This window comes from Rhinolophus sinicus, linkage group LG10 (assembly GCF_036562045.2).
Source record: "Rhinolophus sinicus isolate RSC01 linkage group LG10, ASM3656204v1, whole genome shotgun sequence".
NCBI lineage: Eukaryota > Metazoa > Chordata > Mammalia > Chiroptera > Rhinolophidae > Rhinolophus > Rhinolophus sinicus.
The window spans coordinates 43,169,008-43,191,530 of NC_133759.1; the positions used below are offsets into that span (position 1 = coordinate 43,169,008).

General features: G+C 41.7%; 2 protein-coding genes across 3 annotated transcripts; one reads left to right on the plus strand and one right to left on the minus strand.

Annotated features, from left to right (window-relative positions):
- Positions 1 to 6,089: 6,089 nt before the first annotated feature.
- On the minus strand, positions 6,090 to 14,286 carry BRK1 (BRICK1 subunit of SCAR/WAVE actin nucleating complex). Its single transcript, XM_019732692.2, has 3 exons — positions 14,128 to 14,286; positions 6,989 to 7,071; positions 6,090 to 6,721 (listed from the first exon to the last, which is right to left on the minus strand). Exons 1-3 carry the CDS (start codon positions 14,243 to 14,245, stop codon positions 6,695 to 6,697), a joined length of 228 nt encoding a protein of 75 aa, XP_019588251.1. The 5' UTR covers positions 14,246 to 14,286; the 3' UTR covers positions 6,090 to 6,694.
- A 4,158-nt stretch (positions 14,287 to 18,444) lies between these two features.
- Positions 18,445 to 21,766, plus strand: FANCD2OS (FANCD2 opposite strand). 2 transcript variants are annotated; one of them, XM_019732681.2, is made up of 3 exons: positions 18,445 to 18,876; positions 19,108 to 19,185; positions 20,963 to 21,766. In XM_019732681.2, the coding sequence occupies exons 1-3, from the start codon at positions 18,621 to 18,623 to the stop codon at positions 21,505 to 21,507; spliced, it is 879 nt and encodes a 292-aa protein (XP_019588240.1). In that variant the 5' UTR covers positions 18,445 to 18,620; the 3' UTR covers positions 21,508 to 21,766. The 2 variants fall into 2 exon arrangements, with proteins under 2 accessions (XP_019588240.1, XP_019588241.1); XM_019732682.2 differs by lacking the exon at positions 19,108 to 19,185.
- Positions 21,767 to 22,523: the final 757 nt, after the last annotated feature.

Here is a 22,523-nt window from a genome sequence, read left to right on the forward strand (position 1 = left end):
ACTTCCAGGACTTTTTTCCAAGTCAAGTTGTTGTCCATTCAGTCTTAGTTGTGGAGGGCGCAGCTCAGCTCCAGGTCCAGTTGCCGATGCTAGTTGCAGGGGGTGCAGCCCACCATCTCTTGCGGGAATTGAACTGGCAACCTTGTGGTTGAGAGCCCACTGGCCCATGTGGGAATCGAATCAGCAGCCTTTGGAGTTAGGAGCACAGAGCTCCAACTGCCTGAGCCACCGGGCTGGCCCCACCATAATGTTTTAAGACAACTGGTGATTTGCCCCCCCTTCTACTTTTCCATCTTTTCTAAATTTTCTTTTAGGACAATATATTTTGTCTTGTTTATATTTTGACCAATTAAAAATATGAATAAAACAATAAAGCAAACACTGATGATCTCATCATATAAAATTAACATGTTGTCATATTTACTTCCCTTAAAAAAAAATAAGGCAAAAATCTCCTGTAACTTCCACCCTGGCCCCAATTCCCTCCTTCCTCCCCAGAGGTAACGAATGTCATGAGTTTGATGTGTTATGTATCCAGGACATTCATTTTCTTCTAAGTTTATTTTACACTTACATAGAGTTATTCATGGGTAATCATCACTACAATCAAAATACAGAATATTCTATCACCCCCAAAACTCTTTTGTGGTGAAACCCTGCCCCCCAGGCTTATTATGCCTTGGCAACCATTGATCAATCTGTCTGTCCTATGTCCCTATAGTTTTATCTTTTCCAGACTGTCATATAATGCATTCATATAGTATGTAGCCTTTTGGGTCTGGCTTTTCACTTAACATAATACACTCGAGACTCATCCATGTTGTAGTATGTAACAGCTTATTCCTTTTCACTGCTGAGTGGTATTACACGGTATTACACTATAACTCACCACCTGGTGACTTTTTTCCAGTTTTTAGCTATTATAACTATAAACACTTACATACAGGTTTTTTGTGTGTGTGAATATGTTTTCATTTCTCTTAGGTGAAAATCACCTAGGGGTGAGATAACTGGGTCATATCGTTAAGTATATGTTTAACTTCATGAGAAACTGCTAAACTGTTTTCCCAGTGGCTATATTGTTGCATTCCCATCAAAAATGTGTGAGTGTCCAGCTGCTCCACATTCTTGCTTGCCCTTAGTATTGTTAAATTTTTGTTTTTGTTCCTTTAAAAAAAATTTGTCCAGTCTAATAGATCATATAATGGTATCTTGAAGTTGTATTTTGTATTTCCCAGCAACTAACATGCAACATTGTTTCATGAATTTGCCATCCTTTTGTCTTCAGTGTCATTTCAGGTATTTTGTCCATTTATTAGGTTTTCTTATTGCTGAATTTTAATAGTTCTTTATATATTTATCCAGCCTATCTTTTAATGCTTTTTCAACACTAGTGTACACCCATATCTATATCTAGTGATGTATTTTCTAATGGTAAAAAAATTTTAAATAATCATAAACCAAAACAAAAAGCTTGATTTCTACATACAATTTTGGCCTATGGTATGTTTCTATTTAATAAATTTGATACTGCATTGCTCATGTATGTTCTTTGTATTTTCCTGAGGTTTTCTGCAAATATCATTTTGCTGTCCTTTGGGTTGCTTGGGGAAAATACACTAAATAATGATTATACCATAAGCTCCAAGAATAGGAGCCATGTGTCTGTTTCTCACCATTTTATCTCAGTGCCTCACACATAGTAGACATACAATGTATTTAATGCTAATGAACAACTTCCTAGGCAAAGCCAAACTAAATTACTTATCATTGATTAAACTGAAACATCTTAACTCTTAAAAAATTGTATTAACAAAATTGTTTTCCCCTTATGACCCACTTATTTTCCATGTTTACTCTTAAAGTCACACGGGGATTGTCACATTGAATGAATTCAGAGTTGAGGATACATCTCAATTCAAAAATGTTTTATGATGAATATATAGAAATTCTTTGTACTAGTCTTGCAACTTTTCTACAAGTCTGAAAACTGCTTTATAAAAAAATTATTTTTGAAAAAATGTTATGGTTGAGGAATATGGATCAAAGCCCAAAGATGCCAAAGGAAACTCTGCCCCAGAATTTTTCAAATGCATATGGTGATATCAATGGATGCTATTTAGCTACATGACAATTGCCCTTTTGCTCTCTCAAGTTGTCAGAGACCCAGGGAGAGGCTAACAAAGGAAACAGAAAACCAACATGGCACAGAAAACCAACTTGGGAGACCCTGAATGGCTCTGGCTCTGCACCAGGAACAAGGAGACCTGGGTTTTCGTGTTGGCTTTGCCACCACATAACTGGATGGGCATGTCACACATCTAGGTTGGTTTCTTCATTTTTCAACAGGCAGGAGTGGCCTAGACTCTCTCTAAAATTCTTTCTCACCTTAAAGTTCTATGAGTTAAGTTCCAGCTAATCCTAACCTTTGGACAACCTAGAGTACAAGCTAGCTTTTCTTCAGAAAGTAAACGTGAGAGCCCCAATCCAATCTGATTTTTGTTATATAAGCTCCTTGACAGCCACACTGCCTTTAGAAATCAGCTATACTGTTGTAGTTACCAATGGCACCAGCTGTCTCCAAGCTGTCAGAGTAAGTTTTCTAACTCACATTCTCCAGAGGCAAGTGGGGGCAGACCTTTTTCTGCAGGCAACAGTATGAAATTGAATGAGTACCAATGCTGGGAAGGAGCCTAGAAATGAAGAGGCTTTCTATCCACTTAGTGTGGCCTACGGTAAGATGTTTGTGAACATGGGTTTAGCCTCATGAAATAAAGGTGGAAAGTTCAAAATATTGACTGATTTTGAACTTTTTAAGTGAACTAAGTGAATTTTAAACAAGAGCAAGATGACAGAACTTAGTACATTTCTAATACTAAAAAAAAAATCAGTTCCCTATTTCTTCCTGCTTCTGAAATCCAGTTCGAGCTTACTTTTAATAGATTGAAAACTGTTTTATTATCAAGAGATTTGTAGTCTATTTATGCCTAATAGATTTGCTGGTTCAAATGCCTTACTCTAGTTTTTCAATAAATATATGAATTAAATTACAGGTTGAAAACCATTGCAAGTGTAAGGGAGTGAGGAGGTTCCTTTGAAGGCTCTCATGGATAGCAGATACATTTTTCATTATTTAGCTCATTTCCCACTCAGGTTAGAAAATAGGGAAGTCCTTCATAATTATCCTTCAGAAATCATTAAGATTTCATGAGGAAAGAAAGAGAAGCACAGTGTAGATAACTTCCCTACAATATGGGAAGAAGAAAAAATTCAATCAAATTTTTCATTATGGTGAGGCAACTGAGAACAATTTGGAATCAGACAATCTGGGTTTACTTAGCCTCTCTGAAACCCCATCTCCTTATATTTGAAATCAAAACAACTATCCTGTCAACATCTTGGTTATAAGGAAACATTGTTAAAAAAAAAAAAAAGATTTAGTAAGCATAGGTTAAAATGTAAAATATAACTATCATCCTCAGTGAGAGTGAAATGTTCGTACTGGCAGACCTCGAGCAGACATACTGCTGGCTCGGTTCCAGACCACCACACCCAACTGAGTATTGCAATAAGGGGAGTTGTAATCTTTTTGCTGGTGGAGGGTGTTGCCTTCAATTCGTAAAAAAATGCAACATCTGTGATGCTCAATAAAACCAAGTATGCCTGTAATCAGTACCCTAGCTGCGCAAGTTGAAGTGACACATTGGGAACGAAATATATGGCGGCTCAGCATAACACTATTTATAGACTGCAATGACCTGTGAGCAGAGTAAAATCCCAGTTTCTGGAGCATGACCAAGTAAGGTCTTTTAGAAGGGGGATATAACTACGACTTTTGGCTCCAGAAGCATCTCTAACCCAGAGACAGCTACAGGAAGTGCTGGAGTTGATTACATTCCTTAGGCCAAGACTTCCAAAAAACACAACATACTGTTAAACCTTCAGAGAAAGGAAGCTGGAAGAAGTGAAATTAGACAATATAGATATCCAACGCAGTGTTTGCCAGATACAGCAAGGAAAAACCCATGAAGCCTTCGTTACAAAAGGAAGGATGGTGAGTAGGCATTTAAGCCTAACATAGATGTGCGTGATTATTTTAAAAATATCTAATATGAGTATAGTAAAACAGCACTGGACTAGGTTTGAGAAAGTAAGTTTTAGATCTGGTTATACCACATTCCAAAGTAGAATGATCAGAGCAATCTGAGTCAGGGAGGTATAGGTTCAAATCTTAGCACCTTCATTTAAATCGGAGGACTTTGGACAAGTTTCAGCCTCTCTAAACCTGTTTTAAACCTACTACATGGAGATAAGAATGCCTACTTCTTTGGGTTTGAGGATCAAATGAAATAAAAGTACATAAAGCACTTAGCACATCTAGCATATGGTAACACTCAGTAAGTTGTAGATAATACTGGATATATATCCTTGAGTGAGTCAGAGCCTCATTTTATAAAGGGGCGAGAACATAGGAAAGCACTCTGACACCTTACAGCGCCAGGAAAGATGGAGGAGTTACTATTAAAGGAGGATGAGTTAGTTTACTTGTCTCCCATACCAAATGTTACCAGTTGCTCTCTTTACACCAGCAACTATTTTAGAAATCTTACTTTGACATTCATATCTATAGGATTAATATCTATAGAACCACAAAAAAACTATCTAGCATTTTCACATGTAATCTCATTGAAGGAAGGGCTTTTTCTGTAATTGTGGTTTATGGGGCAGCCGGTTAGCTCAGTTGGTTAGAACATGATGCTCGTAACACCTGGGTTGCCGGTTCGATGCCCGCAAGGGCCAGTGTGAGCTGTGTGCCTCCACAACTAGATTGAAACAACTACTTGACTTAAAGCTGATGGGTCCTGGAAAAACACACTTAAAATAAAGAAAAAATAAAAATGATTGTGGTTTAGTAGGTTAAAAATAATTGCAAAACCTGCAAATTACTTTTGCACCAATGTAACAGATTACTATCACTTTTGCCCCTATTGTATCTCGTTATAGTCCTTACAGAGTAGGAACACAATTATCTGCAGAGTACCAGATAACCTGAAATTTAAACTTTAGAAGTACTTACTTCTTTATCCTGAGGATAGGGGAGATATTATGAATAATGAACTTAAATGAGCTCAATAATGTTCAAAAAACAGCACTTACTAAAGGATGTCAGTTTTGTTTCCATTGTAAAAATCCCATTTTTTAAGTGAAGGTACTATTTTAAATGGTCTTTCAAAGGGCTAAGCAGCGGTTTTAAAAGTGCCACGCAGCGTGAGCTCTACAAGTCAGTTCAACTGGTATTTACTGACTAAGTGCTTTCTCCAAGGCACCCATCTGGCCAATTCACGGACAGACATACAATACAGATGCTAAACTGGAGAACAATTCACAAACCCAGAGGTGAAGTGTAGTGTTAGCATGATAAGATGGGAGGGGCTGAGAAAAGGAAAAGGGCGGTACTGAATGAAAAAGTAAAGTCCTGGAGAACTTTGTGGAGGAAGTTTGGCTTGAGCTACAGTTGGAAAGGCAAATAGAATTTGAATAGTGGGAAATTAGTGTGTACGGAGCACAGTGACTTCTATGTGACTCGGAGCACAGTGACTTCTATGTGACTTCTATGTGACTTACAAGCCTTTAGAAGTAGGTTGGCACAAGTTTATAGCAAGTTTTGGACGCTAGGATGAAAAGTTTTAGACTCTTCTGTTCAAACAATTTTCTTTACCAAAGTAGACATTTAGCTGTACCTTATAAAACCTGGATATAAAACCCTGGATTGTGGTTAAATTGTGTGAATGCTGTTATTTCAATAGACTATAAGCATCACGCCTGATTCAACACACTGTATCTTTTATTGAAGCATAAAGTACCTACACAGTAAGTACTTGGTAAATGTCTGCTGAATGACCGAATGATTCCCCGGATGAATTAGTCAGCTTAAAGTCCAAATATGGGGGCTCCAGCTGGTAAGCCACCTAGGCTTTGATCAAACAGCTACCCCTGAAAGTTTTATGTTAGAACAATCCCACACATCAGATTTCTGTAGGTGAACCCCATCTCTAGCTCCTCTCCCCACCACAATCACAGCAGTCAGATAAAGTTGAGGAGTTTATTAGGGAAATGTGAGAGGCAAAGACACCCCAAGTGACAGAAAGAAAATTCTGAAAATGTCCCTTCAAGCCAAGTGGGGGCCTGGCCTTGACCTCCCCAAAAGGATGAAAAACTGGTGGGTTAGCAACCACATGCTCTGGCAGCCACCTTGCCAGGGCATGTGTGTCTCCTAGCCCCCAACCAAGGTGTTGAGGAGACAGAGACTGTTTGTAGATTCAATGCAGAGGCCATGAGTGCTATGAGGAAAGTCTGAGAGAGAAAGAGAGGGGTGGGGAGGACCTTCACGAAGAGTCCCAGGCTTTTGGCTCTGAGTGCCTCAAATACATTGACAAGTAGTTCTACAAAATGTTACTGAAAAGGTAAAATGCCTAATGTTTTCAACAGTTCCCCTGGAACTTCTCCCCACATGCCACATCACACTGCCAGATGTACATGGCAGAGCCCAAAGGCCACATTGTTGAAGAAAGAAAAACAAGAATAAGCCCCGTTGCTCTTTAAGAAGAGAGGAAGGAGCTGAAGGCTGCTGGGGCCTTTCCCACGTAGGCCTGCGTTCTGTAAAGCAACTTCCCAGCAGCAGCCTGGCACAGTTCTAGGTAAGGGTCTCACCCTTTGTCACCTGTTGAAGAAAAACTGAAAATTAGATAAATTCAAAGGGATTATAGGGTCTTAAAAATCTTATTTTCAATCCTAGGTAGTAGGGAGTGGTGGAAAATAAGATACCTTTGGAGTCTCAGACACATGGTTCAAATCCAGGCCAGGTACTTAAGTTCTCTAAGCCTGTTTCTGCTTCTAGGTTTGTTTCAGCGATAAGTGGAAATGTGCATTCTCTCTTGCACAACTATTGCCTACCCTCATGAGGAAGCATCTTGCCAGCCATACTCACCCGTGCTTCAATGTACTCTATTCTCCGTTCAAGAGCTGTCAATTTCTCATTTAATGTTGCGAGTCTTGAGCGACAAGACATATCTGGTAAAACGAGACTGATGTTCAGGATTATTGTCATCCAGACACACACAGATACACAAAGACACACACCCACCCAAGCTTAAAAGAGGAATAATGTATCATGCAGAGTACAAATGGGATGGATGGACAAAGCACGGGAGTGCAGAGGACAAAGTGAGAAGTATCTTAGGAGCACAGCTGCTTAGAGTGGATCTGTTGAACTTCCTACCAAATAATCGCCCCCAAAGATGTGGCCTCCTAACCCCTGGAACCTGGGAATATGTATCTTACATGACAAAAGGGACTTTATAGATATGATTAAGTTTAAGAACCTTGAGATCCTGGATTATCTAGATGGGCCCAACCCAAAGACAAATCCACAAATACAGACAAGAAAGGAAGAGGAAAAGCAGAAGAGATTTGCAGTGTGAGAGGGACTCAACTTGCCATTGTTGGCTTTCAAGATGGAGGAAGGGGACCATGAGCTAAGGGTTGCAAGTGACCTTTAGAAGCTGGGAACAGCCCTCAGCGGACAGCCAGAAAGGACACAGAGATCTCAGTCCTACAGCTGCAAGAAAATGAAGTCTGCCAACAAGACAACAAGCAAGGGAACGGATCCTCTCCTAGAGCCTCCAGAAAGGCAGGCACACTGCTGACCCGCGTTAGCCCAGTGAGCCAGTGCTGGACCGCCCAGCTGCACAACCGTAAAATAACCCATTTCTGTGGTTTCAGCTGCCACGCTTGTGATAATCTGTGATGGCAACAATAGAATACTAATACACCAAGGGTGTACAGATGGCTATCTGCTAATAGGCAAACTAAGAGTTTCAAGAGAAGGAAAATGACAAGAGGAAGAAAATAATCTCAATAGGGAAGAAAAGCTGAGGCCAAGAATGCAGGAGACTGTGGGGAGGCGGAAAGGCCTCAGTGTTTCCGAGCTCAGGGAAGCCACAGCACTACTGCAGCTCTAGGAGGGCGCTTACGTTTCATTCTTATCTGCACAGCCTTTCAGAAGGGCTGAAAACTCGGAGAACGTTACATACCTTGTGGAGCCCACATTCCATCTGCAAAATTCCTTTTCTTCCTGTACCTTTTCCAATCTTCTTTCACCACCTCACCCAAAATGAAGCCTAGAATTCCCCTAAAATACCTTTTCCTCTGCAAACTTCTCTAACACAAACTACTTGCCTATTCTTTCTCCAACTAGTCTCAATATACAGGAGAAAATGGTTTCTAGCCATGCTAATTATTTCCTATCATTCCTCCAACACTGTTGTTCAGTCATCTCTCAATAATCTTCACTTTTTAAGTTTAAAATATCCACTCTCTGCGACACCCTCCCACTCAATGACTTAACACTTAGCTCACAACCTTCCTTTTCATCGCTTCCCTGGCTGTTATGCAAAAGTGCTTCGGTACCCATTTTGAGACAAATCTTCCTACACCCTGATCTTGCCTCAATTTTCATTGCATCATATCCAAATCTTGCTCATCTTGCCTGTCTAAACATTCTTCTTTAAGGTTTGGTTTAAACTCGACCTCTGCGGGGTCTTTGCCAGATGGATACATTCACTCCCTTATGTATTTACCTAAACATTTATGGTTGAATTTCTGATTTGTAAGTTATTTATGCACTTAGTCGTAGGTTATCACTTCTCCCTTTGGATAAAGATTTAACAAACAAAAATGTTCACCACTATTACTTAGGAAAGCATGGCATATATATGAGACTATTGAAACAGCCATTAAAATTACATTTGAAGAATAATCACATGAGAAAATGTTCATGCAACTCCAAATGTTTATGTACTTGTAATTTATTATTTACATGTCTGTTTCCCCAGTAGAATGAGTTAATCAAAAGCACATACTGTCTCTTATTAATCTTTGTAACCTTAGTGTCTTGCCTGACATACAGATATTTACTGAAAAAAATGATGGATTCTGGCACATTAATGCAACAAAAACTTGACTTTCATGTAACTCCACTAATTTTACAAGTGGGGAAATTAAGGCATAGATAAGTTAAGGGCCTATCAGGGGTCACCGATGGGACAAAACAGTAGCAGGACTGAGTTCAAAACCCAGCTCCCTCACGCTCTAGTCTGGTATCCTTTCCCATCACACTGTCCCACTGCACACGGCTACCACCCTTCTGAGCCTCTGGGGCTGTAATTTATTCCCACATCTCTTAAAATTTGCTTACAGCCCAATTCTTTCACTTTCTAGTTGTTGTTTTTTTCTTTTTATTTCCGTATGAGATCCTTTCCCACTCATCCATCTTCACTACTACTCTTCATTATTTTTTTTAAAAATAGCTTTATTGATACATGCATATATATTTATATGCATACCACAAAGTTCACCTGTTTAAAATATATAATTCAATGGTTTTTAGAATATTTACAGAGTTGTGCAGCCATCACCATAATCTAATTTTAGAATATTTTCATAATCCCTAACAGAAACCTTTCTTTATTAGTATTAATAATCATGCCCCATTCTGCCTCCCCTCAGCCCCTGGCAACCACTGATCGTTCTGTCTCTATGGATTTGCCTATTCTGGACATTCTTCATTCTTCCTTTTAATCTCGTTTGTCTGCTAGTACTGCGTCGTCTAATGCCCAGGTCTAGCTTGAGTAGAAGCACCTCAGCGCCCCTTTTCCTGGATACACTGCCACTGCTAGGACTGCCCAACGGGACCAAATCTCTTTTGCTTTTGTTTGTAGAAGCTCAAAGGTACACCATGTATGCTACTGAGTAACAGCATGAATGTTATCACTGACAACCTGTTATTTCCCATAGAAAGAGCCAAAATTATCCAGAGGGCAGGGTGGCAAGAGGGAAGGTTTCTTCCGGATGGCTGTTCTGTTCTAGCTGTGTCAATCTGGTAATGAATCAGAATCCAAGAACACAATGCTACTGGCCCACATGGAGAATGTGGAGAAATACAAAATGTTGAACTCCGGACACTCTACTTATATTTCAGATCCCACTAAAGACATACTGGTTCAAACAAAGCACTGGGAAAACACTCAGCAGCTAGACAAATCTAAAACCAGAGTGCATTTATGTGTTCATTATCACCAGACTTTAACTGAAAACGCCACTTGTCCTCGTCCCCCCTGTAAGCAGGGGATGAGTCCCAAGCCCCCAGGGGAACCATAAACCCCATACGTATTATGCTTTTTCCTATACAGACATCCCTATGCTAACGTTTAATTTAAAAATTAGGCATAGTAAGATGAACAATAATAATAAAACAGGACAATAAGATACTGTAATAAAAGTTACACGAATGTCTCTCTCTCAAAATACCTTATTGTACTTCTTTGTGATAATGTGTGACGAGATGAAGTGAGGTGAATGACACAGGTACTGTGATGTGGCATCAGGCTACTGCTGACCTTCCGATGATATGCCACAAGCACTTTACAGCTTCTCTTTGGCAAAGCCGAACTGCCAGCATCACTACTCGTGTGCTTTGGGGACATTATTAAGTAAAATAAGGCTACTTGAACACAAGCATGCAACACTGCGGCGTGGCTATGGTAACCCAGGCAGCTACTAAGTGACTCAGGCGCAGGTTATATATACAGCATGGATATGCTGGACAAAGGGATGAACAACGTCCTGGGTGGGACGGAGCACATAGCAAGAGATTTTATTATACTGCTCAGAACAGCACACAATTTAAAACTTATAAATTACTGATTTCTGGAATACTCCATATAATATGTTCAAACCACAGGTGACTGCGAGTAACTGAAACTGGAAAACAAAACAGCGGCTGAGGGGGGACGCCTATGTACATTATCACTGCTGACAGATGGGTTAGCAGACAGCACCTTCTCTGAGCTCTCATTGCACATAACCTTAGTCTACAAAAATCAACACTGTCTTTCTCTTGAATTGTTTGTGCAGGTAAGTTTTACCTCTGCAACAAAATTCTAGATTTCTTAGGAGTGATTACTATGTCCATTTATTCTGACTTACTCCCTTATCATAGCATCTGACACACAGCTGGGTCACAACAAGCATGCTCTATTTGTTAAAATAGTCACATTTTCTATTTTTTGTTACATTTCTCTGCACATAGCTTTAATCAGGAAAAAAGGTATAAAAATATCTGTGGCAATTCATTTTTAGAAACTTCACAGATTCAAACTACAGAATCGGCCTAGTATTAGGAAGTTCTCACTGCATGATGGGCTGCGCGTCCTCAGGTTCAGATGGTGCTCCAACACTCAGAGAGAAAACCACAAAGAGATTACAACTCTTCTCACCAGCTGGAATCAAAGGGTAAAAGCTGTTCAAGAACGTCATTAGCTGTCTTGGAAAAACAGATCCCTCTCCAAACCTCATGGCCTACAGACTCTGGTTAGGTGAAGACTGGAGGATTGCTGCCATTTTCAGAGTTCCAGATGCCTCCTCAAAGTAAATGCCTATTCAGTCTTTGCACCACCAAATCATATCACAAACTCAATACAAGCCCACAGCACTAAGGAGTCACACTAAGGGCTTAGAATGGGAAAATACATCCCACACACGTTCATCCTGGGTCATTCAATGCCAAGACAATATACTCAAAGTGTCAATATACTCAAAATATACCCTTATGATTTATCCAGTTTCCCAGCCTGATGACCTTTGTCTAAATTCTTATATCATGATATTGTCAATCTTCGCAAGCTTTATACCTAACTGCTAAATCAAATTGCTTTAACTTTTAATCTTGCTTCATAATTCTGTTCTTACTTGTAATTTAATTGTTCTTTTATTTAACAGGACTAAATTCACACTGTAAAATCTTCAAAAACCACCTACCGTGTTTCCCCGAAAATAAGACCTAACCAAAAAGTAAGCCCTAGCATGATTTTTCAGGAGGATATCCCCTAAACACAAGCCCTAATGCGTCTTTTGGAGCAAAACTTAATATAAGACCGGTCTTATTTTCGGGGAAACGCGGTAGTAATTACTCCAAACATCAGGCCATTATCATTACTTTAGGGAGAATAACAGCCTAAGCTAAGGGAAGTCATTTCTTCCCTTTCCTAAAGACTGGAATTCTGTGTGTCTATTTCCACAGCCTAGGACTTGCTGGAAATCTTGAACAAAAAGAAGTCTTTATTCTCTATCTGATCACAAAATGTGACGCACACACATTTGATAAGATCTTAGAGCAGGTATTCTCTTGCTAATAAAGGAAGAAAAGAGACATTTCTCCTCTGCAAATCCTAAGCTCAAATTCTTCAATTTTCGGTCAGTTCCAAAAGACTCACCCACTATATAAATTTAGTGGGTGTGAGATGCTAAGATTTATGTCAAAGATAAAGGTATGTGAATTAAAAGTTTATTAATATTAATATAATTCAGTGCTCACAAATGAAGATATTACATTACCAAATCCAAATTTGGGGGACTGAGCTACTAGATTACTTTAAAATTTTAAAAAAAGAGCCCCAGCTTGACTTGTTATTTTAGATGCTTTATTGACTGAACTGATATTAATACTTTGCTTGGATATTGTGTGTACCTATCGGATATTAACTCCTACCAGATAAATGAAGTCTTTTAATTCTGATTTTTAAAGTTAAAACTCTCCACATCAGTGATTTTTCCTATTATTTTCCAGTGCCTCTCCAGACTAAGCCAAAGCTGTGATCCTGTCATCATTCCATTCTTTCCCTAGTATGCAATATTTTGGTTTCTCTTATCTGGCCTTTCCACTGAGAGAATGTTATGAGTAAAGAATGCTGTGAAGAACCCCCAATAATACTTTAGCTCCGAGAAAGCAGGAGAAACCAATTATGAAAACTAACATTTAAAGCGTTTGCACAGAATTTAAAAAGACTGCCTGAGTAGAAAGGTACTTCTCCCAATAATACTACCTTCACCCCCATTTCCTGGTAAGGAAATCCACCGCACCAAGACACATCAAGATTACAGTTCTATACATCTTCTATGTAAATACATTAATACAAAAACAATGTTCTGCTTTGTTCTGAAGTTACTATTTCGTCCTCAATACAGAAAGTCTTTGAACGCAGGAAATAGGTTCTTATTCTGTGTCCCCCCACAGTGCCTAAGTCTTGCACTAAGATCTAGATTCTCTTGCTGACGCTTTTTGACAAAATTCTGTCAAATGCTTTTTGGCAATGTTCGGTCCTTAGAACTCATCAGTCCTCTAGCTAGAAAATAAATAATACGTTTAAAAATATTTTTTACATCATTTTCCCTACGAAACCTTAATTGCTGAAATGTTGCTGAATTAGTGGAAGAGAAGCACACGAGTGGGAAAAATATCACTAGATGTCATCTCTACACCTTGTGATTACATAAGAAAGTCTACCCAGTGCCCAGTTGTCTTAAAGAAACACTTGAAGAACACTTGCCATGACTAGGAAAGATTTTGCTAGAAGCAGACAGGACTGCCAGCTAGATGTCAGCAATACAGAGATTTCCAATGGCCTTACACGATCTGGACCTTACTTCTGACCTCGTCTACCACTCTCATCACAGCAAACACGGAAGACAAGAAGGGACAGGCAGGAGAGTAGCTGAAGGGGCGACTAGCTGAAGGGGCGACTAAAAAGCATGGCACTGAAGGGTTTTGATTCGATCCTGAAGGAGATGGGGAACCATCAAGAGTCTTTAAACTGGGCAGGGACACGGCCACGGAAGCCTTCTGGAAGGCGCCCTCTGAATGCCAAGTGGGAACTGGAAGGAAACCGTAGCACAAAGGAAGCAGGGAGACTACTGAAGAGAAGAAAAGCCGCAGAAGGTGGATGGAGCTGCCTGACGAGTCTGGAAAATGGCAAGACTCGTTTTGTTAATGGGTCCGGGGTAATGGCACTGAAGCGAAGAGCTCAGCCTAGAGCAGGACAACCCTATAGGAACTGCCCAGTGCAGCCTGAGGGTGAGGCAGGGAGGAGGAAGGTGGGGCCTGAAGGAGGAAGCGAAAAGCAGCAGGAGCCGGGGACTCCCAGAGAGAACCCCTTCAAAGCGTCTCAGCGCCCCCGCCAAACTGCCTCAGAGGCCTCCCTCTATCCCACCTCCCCCTGCTCGCCCTCTGACCGAAGGAGTTGAGAAAGTCCGCGATTTTCTTGATGCTGCTGGTGATGACCTCAATGTACTCCCGGTTCGCCCAGTCCTGGTGAATCTCCCGCTGCACTGGATCCTCTTGTCCCGCCATGGCTGCCGCTTAATGAAGAGCGACTGCGCAAGCGCCCCGACCCTCCAGATCGCCCGTGCGCCTGCGCCGCCAGGCCACGCCCATCCCTGGGCACCCACGAATCAACGGGCATTGTGATGCGCCTGCGCAATGTCACGTCCTCGCCTGCGTTTTTGCCCTGCTCCCACGCCTCTGAAAAGTCGCCTTAACGCCGGCGGGGAGAGTTGAGTGCGCATGTGCCAGGAGCCTCTCACCCACCATAAACCAGGTCACTTGCGCTTAGGGTATTTGGAGGCGCGTGGTCCCGCGTCACCCTCTCACTCAGCTGCTCCAAACAGGTTGCGGTCTGTGTCAGCACTAAGTTGGGCATAACTGATTAAACCACATTAAATACAAGTCATTTTCAAAATGCCTTTCAACAGCACAGCGTGATGGTCCACCTGGATTTGTCAAATGAATACGTATTTTTAAAATAATAATATCCAGTGATGGAGAGGCTAAGAGGAAATTAGTAGACTCGTAAATAGCTGGTCACGTTGTAAACTTGGCACAATCCCTTCAGAAGAAAATTTGTAAATCGATAAACAAGAGCTGTAAAAATATTCGGACTCTGACCTAATCATTTCATTAAGAAAATCATTGAAAAAGGAAAAAACAACACTTTAAGCTCAAAGGTGCTCTTTGTAACATTATTAAAAAAAAAAAAAAAAGAGAGAGACAACTAAATTCTAAATATCCATAGTTGAGGAATGAGTAAACAATGGTATAGCCATTTACAGCAATATTATGCAGTCATTTAAATGCTAATTATGAACACTGGCAACATAACACATGAGAAGTTGAAGGGAAAAACAAAATATAATTTTTTCTTTAATTACAACTACACAAAAATTATGACTGCTTGAGGATAAGAACAATATACAAAAAATGTCAATATCTGGTTTGTTAAGGTAGTGGAATTATGGACAATTTTATTTTTAATCTGATTTGTGCAGTAAAGCCTTTTACTTTAAAAGTGTGGTGAAACAGTCATTACTTCTAGCAGTAGCTGGAGGAAAAACCATTACTAACAGTCCTTTACTCAGAATATTTTACAACCTATAAAACTGCTTTTATTAGTTATTACCTCACTGGACCCTCACAAACCCTGTGGAAGTCACGAAGAGGTTTCTCATTTTACAGATGAGAAAACTGAAGTTCAAGGTCACACAGCCAATTAAGTGGTGGACCTTCACCAGCTAATTCCAGATTCCAATATCTTTCACTGTACCAATCTGAAAACAGTTTAAAGTCTACCTGAACTCTTGTACATATTCATATAATGATTTTTAAATAATAAATACTGACTAAATATAGAACCCCAGACATCCAGAAGGCTCCTCTGGGCCATTCAAGACCCTGCTTCCCACCTGATGCCGTTGAAGTCAGCATTTTGCTTACTTGTCAGAGAAGTCAGATCTGCAGGGCATCTCAGTTTTAAATCATAAATCTACCATAGAAGAGTCACTTCACCCCTCTGAGCATTGGTAATACAAAAATAACGACATGGATGGGTTAGAATTGTTGGGAGAATTATGTGAGAAAGGATAAATAAAACACTAAGTTTGATCATGAGTAAATGCTTTGTGAAGAGTCAGGCACTAAGAGACAGTGCCTGACTCTTCACAAAGCACTTACTATCAGTTTACATGTATTTTTATGCAGAAAGCAGAAAATTAAATATATATATATATACATATATATATATACATATATATATATATATATATATATATATATATATATATATATATATATATATACACATATACAATTAAAAAATGATTGGGGCCGGCCCAATGGCTCAGGTGGTTAGAGCTCCATGCGCCTAACTCCGAAGGCTGCCGGTTCGATTCCCACGTGGGCCAGTGGGCTCGCAACCACCAGGTTGCCAGTTCAATTCCTCGACTCCCTCAAGGGATGGTGGGCAGCGCCCCCTGCAACTAATGATTGAACACGGCACCTTGAGCTGAGCTGCCGCTGAGCTCCCGGATGGCTCAGTTGGTTGGAGCAAGTCCTCTCAACAAGGTTGCTGGTTCAACTCCTGCAAGGGATGGTGGGCTGCGCCCCCTACAACTAGCAATGGCAACTGGGCCTGGAACTGAGCTGCGCCCTCCACAACTAAGACTGAAAGGACAACCACTTGAAGCTGAATGGCACCCCCTACAACTAAGATTGAAAGGACAACAACTTGGAAAAAATCCTGGAAAAATACACACTGTTCCCCACTAAAGTCCTGTTCCCCTTCCCCACTTAAAAAAAAAAGATTAATGGTCTTCCATGGACAAGTCAAGCGCAGCTCTTCTCCTTTTGCTTGACTTCCCATACACGTTTTCCAGGTCTCCCCTGTAGTTCCAAACAACTCAAGAATATAATGCTGTCCTGGAGTGAAGAATGTTCCTTTGGACTTCTGGAGTTGTCCCCTAAATGCCTCATGGAGTTTGCTGTCAGGCAGTCAGTCCTCCAGTTATGGGTTTGCCAGCATGGTAGTTCTTCATTGTAGGAAAATAGTTTCCAATGTGTGATGCAGGGCTGCAGAGGCAAGCCCTTTGAGAATGGTATTGGGTTAACAGGAGTGCTTCAGGGTGGCAGATTGCCTCAGCATAGGGGAATCAGATGTGTTTTCAATTTGAGTCTGTCGTATGCTTCATGGAACTTGGAGATCTTGTCAATGACTCTAGGTATAATCATCAGTGTGGAATCAAATTCTTGAAGTGTGTCAGTTGCATTAAGCCTACTTGCAATCATGCACTAGGACCATCATTTGCACAGCTATGTATATGGCATGTGCACCATGACGATGTTGTGGGCTGCTTTGAAAGTATCAACTTGGCTTTCAGCACAGCCAATGTGGCTGTTGCCGTGAAAATCGTAGAACAATGCAACCAGAATGCTGAGTGCTGCATGAAAAAAACCAAGTTGATATTGTAGGTCATCAGTAACGTGTAGTATGGAAGATTTTCCATATGTGCATGGTAGCGGAGCTAGGTGGAGTATCAGACTCCACGGTGATGGCAAATGGTACCTCTGAGACTACATCCCTTAGAACTGGGCAGACTACACAGGGGACTGTGGTGCAGATTGTCATAACACATGTAGCCCTCTCCAGCCAACAATTTTTAATCATACAATTTTGCTTTGGGGACTTTTATTTAAAAAACACAACTATGCAGTGAAAACTACTGCTTTCTTTACTTTTTAAATAACAGGTTTCTTTCAAGAGGAAAATTTAAAACTTACCAAAAAAAATTGTAATTCAAAATCATTTTAGTCTCTTCCACGAGTCATCATTCTCTGCCCCTCTTTCCAGTTTGACTTCTCCAAACTCTCCACTTACCTCTCTTTCCACAGGGACACACACACAAACACGCACACAGGGCATCTGATAATTCTTGACAAGTTCCTCAAGGCTATCTGTCCTTTCAAACCAGGATCTCAGCTGGTTCCCCAGTTTCCCCTCTTCGGTTTCATGCAAAGGACCAAATGGTGATAGTGCTTATTTATGCTGTGTTCTACAGTTTGCAAAGTGCCGTTACACTTTGTATAAGGGAAGGACAGGTGAGCCCTTCGTTAATTCCTTCCCCAAGTACTTACGGCACACTGCCAGGTACTGAGATAACCAGGCAACAGGAGTCAGCTGGGTAGATCTGTCTGCCCTTAGCCTAAGTGATGCTTAGAAACTTGTCAGATCACTCACACTGTGGTGAAAGGGTCAGTTTTTCAGCTTTGTGAGAATGGGCCAGCATCATCTTTCTGGGGGGAAGGGGAACAGGACTTTATTGGGGAACAGTGAGTATTTTCCAGGATTTTTAACAAGTTGTTGTCCTTTCAATCTTAGTTGTGGAGGGCGCAGCTCAGCTCCAGGTCCAGTTGCCTTTGCTAGTTGCAGGGGGCGCAGCCCACCATCCCTTGTGGGACTCCAGGAGTTGAACTGGCAACCTTGTGGTTGAGAGCCCACTGGCCCACGTGGGAATCTAACCGGCAGCCTTCGGAGTTAGGAGCAGGGAGCTCCAACCATCTGAGCCACCGGTGCGGCGGGCATTATCTTTTTTGAGGTTCAATAGAAGGCAGAGAAAGGTTTTCAGTCAGGAAGTCAATGGAAGACATGTATCTTTCTATTCATAGACGAGCATTTATAAATTCTGTCTCCTTGCACTGGGATTCCAATGCAGCAACAAAAGCCTTCAGAACTCTGGATACCTCAGCCTGAATATCCACTGAGCAGGGTTTAATAAGGACTTTTAACACTAACTACAGGTCCCGGGACTTTTATGCAGATTCCTGACCACAGCGTGCCGATCTTCTGAGACTAGATCAAAGGCACACAACTGTGGAGAGGTGGAGAGAAGGAAGACGAATGGAGGGAACGGGGTTCGAACCCTCATCCCTGAAAGCTGAGTCCTGGACCTGGCGTTCCAAGGAGGGGGTTCCGACTCCAACCCTGACGCCCCCCAGCGGGACACCTCGAGTCCTCCACCCCCACCCCCACGCCATGCGGCTCAGGCTCGGGGTCCTGGGTCACAAAGGCGGTTGCCAGGCGCCCGGTGGAAGAAAGATGCGGCCCGGGAACAGCAGCCGCCACTCTGGAGCGTGCGGCCCGCGGAGTTCGGCAGGTGAGCTCCCAGCCCAGATGGTGGGGCTGGGCCTGGCTCCCACAGCCACCTCCATCTTGGGCAGAGCAGGGCTGCCCCCGCCCCTGGGTAGGGAACTCCGGGGGACAAGCCCCTTCTTCCAGTTGGGAGGGGAAGCTCCCCACACTCCGGGCAGTTTCAGCCCCTAGGGATCGCAGTTCACAGTTCACCAGGACCTCTGCTGCACTTTGACGCTGCCTTCCCCTTTCCCAGGTGGGGACATCGGTGGACCGGTTCCTTGGAACGGGAGGAGCCGTATGAAGGGGAAGACTTTTTGGCCAGGAGAACAAGGTGTTCCCTATCTAGGAGCTATTAGAGCAGCTTGATCAGATTTCCTAGGTTCAACCCCTCTTGGAGTGGATGATGGTGACTTCCTGGGTGGTGGGAATGGCGGTGGACCATCTTTATGTAAACCTTGTGTGAAAGTGGTGGAAAGACCTGGGGTCAGAAGCCCTTCTCATCCCATGTTGGTTCTGTGGAATATTTAGGCTGGACATTTGACATAGCCTTTTACCTCTGGCCCCATTTGCTCTTAGGAGGTGAGTCAGGAAAAGGGTGCTGGGATGAAATACTTCTTTTGGTCATATTCTCACCCTCCACCCACCTTGCCATGGTGATGTACGCTGACCTTGGATGCATGCTCATAGGGTCATGGTCTCCAGCATCAGAAGCCTTTCATAGGCTATTTGGAATAGGTAACTATTCCTTGGGTGTCAGTTTCTCATCCTAAGGCAGCCCAGATAATTGAACATAATATGCAAAGGCCTGCATAGGTCAGGAGAAACACACCAGTTAGAGGAAATCAACAAATCTCCTTTATACTAACCATTGTCTGGGGCAGGTCTGGTTTGAAATGCCACCAATTCTTTTTAAAATGTGAACTTTATCTCACAAATTGTGGTGGAGGTGTCAATTTTTCAGAGCATTTCTTGAGCAATTACTAGATGGGATGGGGTCAGATCTGCTGCTGTTACCTTTTCTGGGAGAAAAGGGGCAGAGAAATAAACTTGGCTGGAAAGAAAAGGAAACTGCTACGGTGCTTCTCCGAAAATAAGACCTAGCTGGACAATTAGCTCTAATGCGTCTTTTGGAGCAAAAATATAAGACCCGGTCTTATTTTACTATATTTTTTTACTTATATTACTAAAATATTTTACTATAAGATCGGGTCTTATGTAAGACTGGGTCTTATTTTACTAGAAGAACCAGAAAAATCTTTAGAAATTTTTAAAGACTGGTCTTTGGAGACATTTTTTTCCCTCCCAGCCTGTTACAATTCCTCTGAGGTGGTACATAAGTAGCTCAGGGCTCAGACAGCAGCTCGCCTGTGTCAGAAAACAGTTTTTTTAGGGCCAAGAGGAGATTGTTTCCATAATTAAGAATAGTAAAAGCTGTAATTCCTTAAAAGGAACAGCATAATAAGTTCTCAAACTATAAGTGCACTCAGAATCCCCAGAGGGTTTAAGTACAGACTGCAGGGTCCTACCCCCATTTCTGTTTCTATAGGTCTAACGTGGGGCCCAAGAATCTGCATTTCTACATCTCAGATGATGGTGAAAATGTTAGTTCCAGGATCAAAGCTTGAGAACCACTAGTGTAAAGTACATGGGGATTCAGATACCCAAATATTTAGTAAGATGTGGCCTTTCTGAGCTTCTGACCACAAATAATGTCTCCTCATGAAGTGCCAGCAGCTTCTACAACCTCAGGTGTAGATTCTGTCTTTTGCAGTTATCAACACAGCACAGGTCCTAATGGTGAACTGGGATACTCCACTTAGGACACATCCATTTCCTCATCTGTAAAATGGGCTAAAACCTACATTCAGAGGCTTGTAATAAGGTTTAATAAAGTTTTAGTACACATAGCACTTGCCAGATTCAATACTTGTTACCATTCCCTACTGCCCTTTATAGAATGACTAGTACCCTAACATCGATTGTAATGTGTTCATGGGAACTACAGAGTAAGTTAGTCAATAATGAGACAAAGAGATGTGAATTTGAATGGCGATGCCCTCACCAAAACATTGCCAGGGAAATTCCATGTTCTGATTCCTCTCCTTTAGGACGGTCAATGGCAGGATACCAGCTCTGGTCACCATGGACCCCACTGGACGAGAGTTTCCAATGGCTACGGCATACAACACCCACACCTTCTTCCAAGCACCCTTTTAGGGCTTCCCCCTGCTTCCCACACACCCCTTCTGACCTTGAAGTGCAGCTATGCTTCCAAGAGGTCACTCTAGTTCTAGATAGCCCATTCCTGGAACCTGGGGTGAGTCCCAAGTTACCCTGCCACACATCAGAGCTCCGAACCATAAACAATAAGAAAGGGCTGGTCAGGAAGCCCCAGCCTGTCCGCCTCAGTGGAGTGGATTCCGTCTTTGGCAGGGTCATCACGGCTCAGCCGCCAAAGTGGACGGGGACCTTCCGAGTTTCAGACAAGTCAGCCTTTTGCAAAATCATCAGCCGGGAGCACCAGTGGCCCACTGGACTTAAGGAACCTCAGATTCAGATGACAGTGACCATGTGCAAGCAGATGCTGCGCTCTATCCTCTTGCTGTACGCTACATACAAGAAGTGTACCTTTGCCTTGCAACACTCCAAGTAAAGGGTCCTCGTCTGATTCCCGTTCCTCACACCATGCCCTGTGCTATGTGCCAGAAGCTTACAGAAACCTGTCCGTGTAAAGGAAACTGTGACATTGCCCCCGCCATCTTATTTTTCTGTCAAGTGGTGACAATTCAGGAGTCCCTTTCTTTCCTTCCCCTCCAAAAAAGGGCCAATGACAGAGCAAGGGACAACATCTCCATTGTAAAGTTAAACAACCATTTAAAAGAGAGTCAAACTAGCACTGACATGTACATGTGATAAAGAACCATTAAATAAACCGTATAAACCAATGAGTCTAGTGTGAACTCACTTAAACATTTAAGACCACAGTGAATTGGGGAAACAAAGGAGGGTCAAACAAGATATGGATTTTTGTATACAGGAAGATGAAGGGGTCAAAAACCTATATGTGGGTCAAGGATTAATTTCAAAAACAAAAAACAACCTCCCCCACCAAAACAACAAAGAAACCTAAGCAGCCACACCCTTATACCACCGAGAATACAAAAATGGGTAGAAATATTACCAAATATTAAATAACATTTATAGCTTGGCAAGAAAAAACTTGGTAGCAAGACCGAAATTGGGCTTTTTATTTATTTATTTAATTTTATTAGTTTCAGGTGCACAAGACAAAGCAATACTTAGACGTTTATCATTTATATCCCTCACACTGTGTGAACCCCCCCCACCCACTATCCCTCTGATAGCGCACAGAGCCATTACATTTCCACTGTCTCTATTCCTAATGTTGTACTCTGCTTCCTATAACCATATATATACATATATATACATATATATCTATATATATAAAATTATAGTTGGCATTCATTATTGTTCAGCTTCAGGTGTACAGTGCAGAGATCAGGGAAACTGGGCTTTCTGGCAGAAGACATGAGAGCTCCCCATTTCAGTTGAACATTCTATTTCTAATAAACTTCAAGTAATTTTGTAGCATCGTTGTAACTAGATTATAGGTTTAACTCAGAATAACATGGAAATAAAATAAACATT

What these genes read in the sequence shown, in the direction of transcription:
- BRK1 (XM_019732692.2), bottom strand. Translation starts at nt 14,245, where the DNA reads ATGGCGGGACAAGAGGATCCAGTGCAGCGGGAGATTCACCAGGACTGG. An exon ending in GGACTTTCTCAACTCCTTCG is followed by an intron (nt 7,072 to 14,127) that starts GTCAGAGGGCGA and finishes TCGTTTTACCAG; the next exon opens with ATATGTCTTGTCGCTCAAGA. An exon ending in TAGAGTACATTGAAGCACGG is followed by an intron (nt 6,722 to 6,988) that starts GTGAGTATGGCT and finishes TTTCTTCAACAG; the next exon opens with GTGACAAAGGGTGAGACCCT.
- FANCD2OS (XM_019732681.2), top strand. Translation starts at nt 18,621, where the DNA reads ATGGAGGGAACGGGGTTCGAACCCTCATCCCTGAAAGCTGAGTCCTGG. An exon ending in CGGCCCGCGGAGTTCGGCAG is followed by an intron (nt 18,877 to 19,107) that starts GTGAGCTCCCAG and finishes CCCCTTTCCCAG; the next exon opens with GTGGGGACATCGGTGGACCG. An exon ending in TTTTTGGCCAGGAGAACAAG is followed by an intron (nt 19,186 to 20,962) that starts GTGTTCCCTATC and finishes CCTCTCCTTTAG; the next exon opens with GACGGTCAATGGCAGGATAC.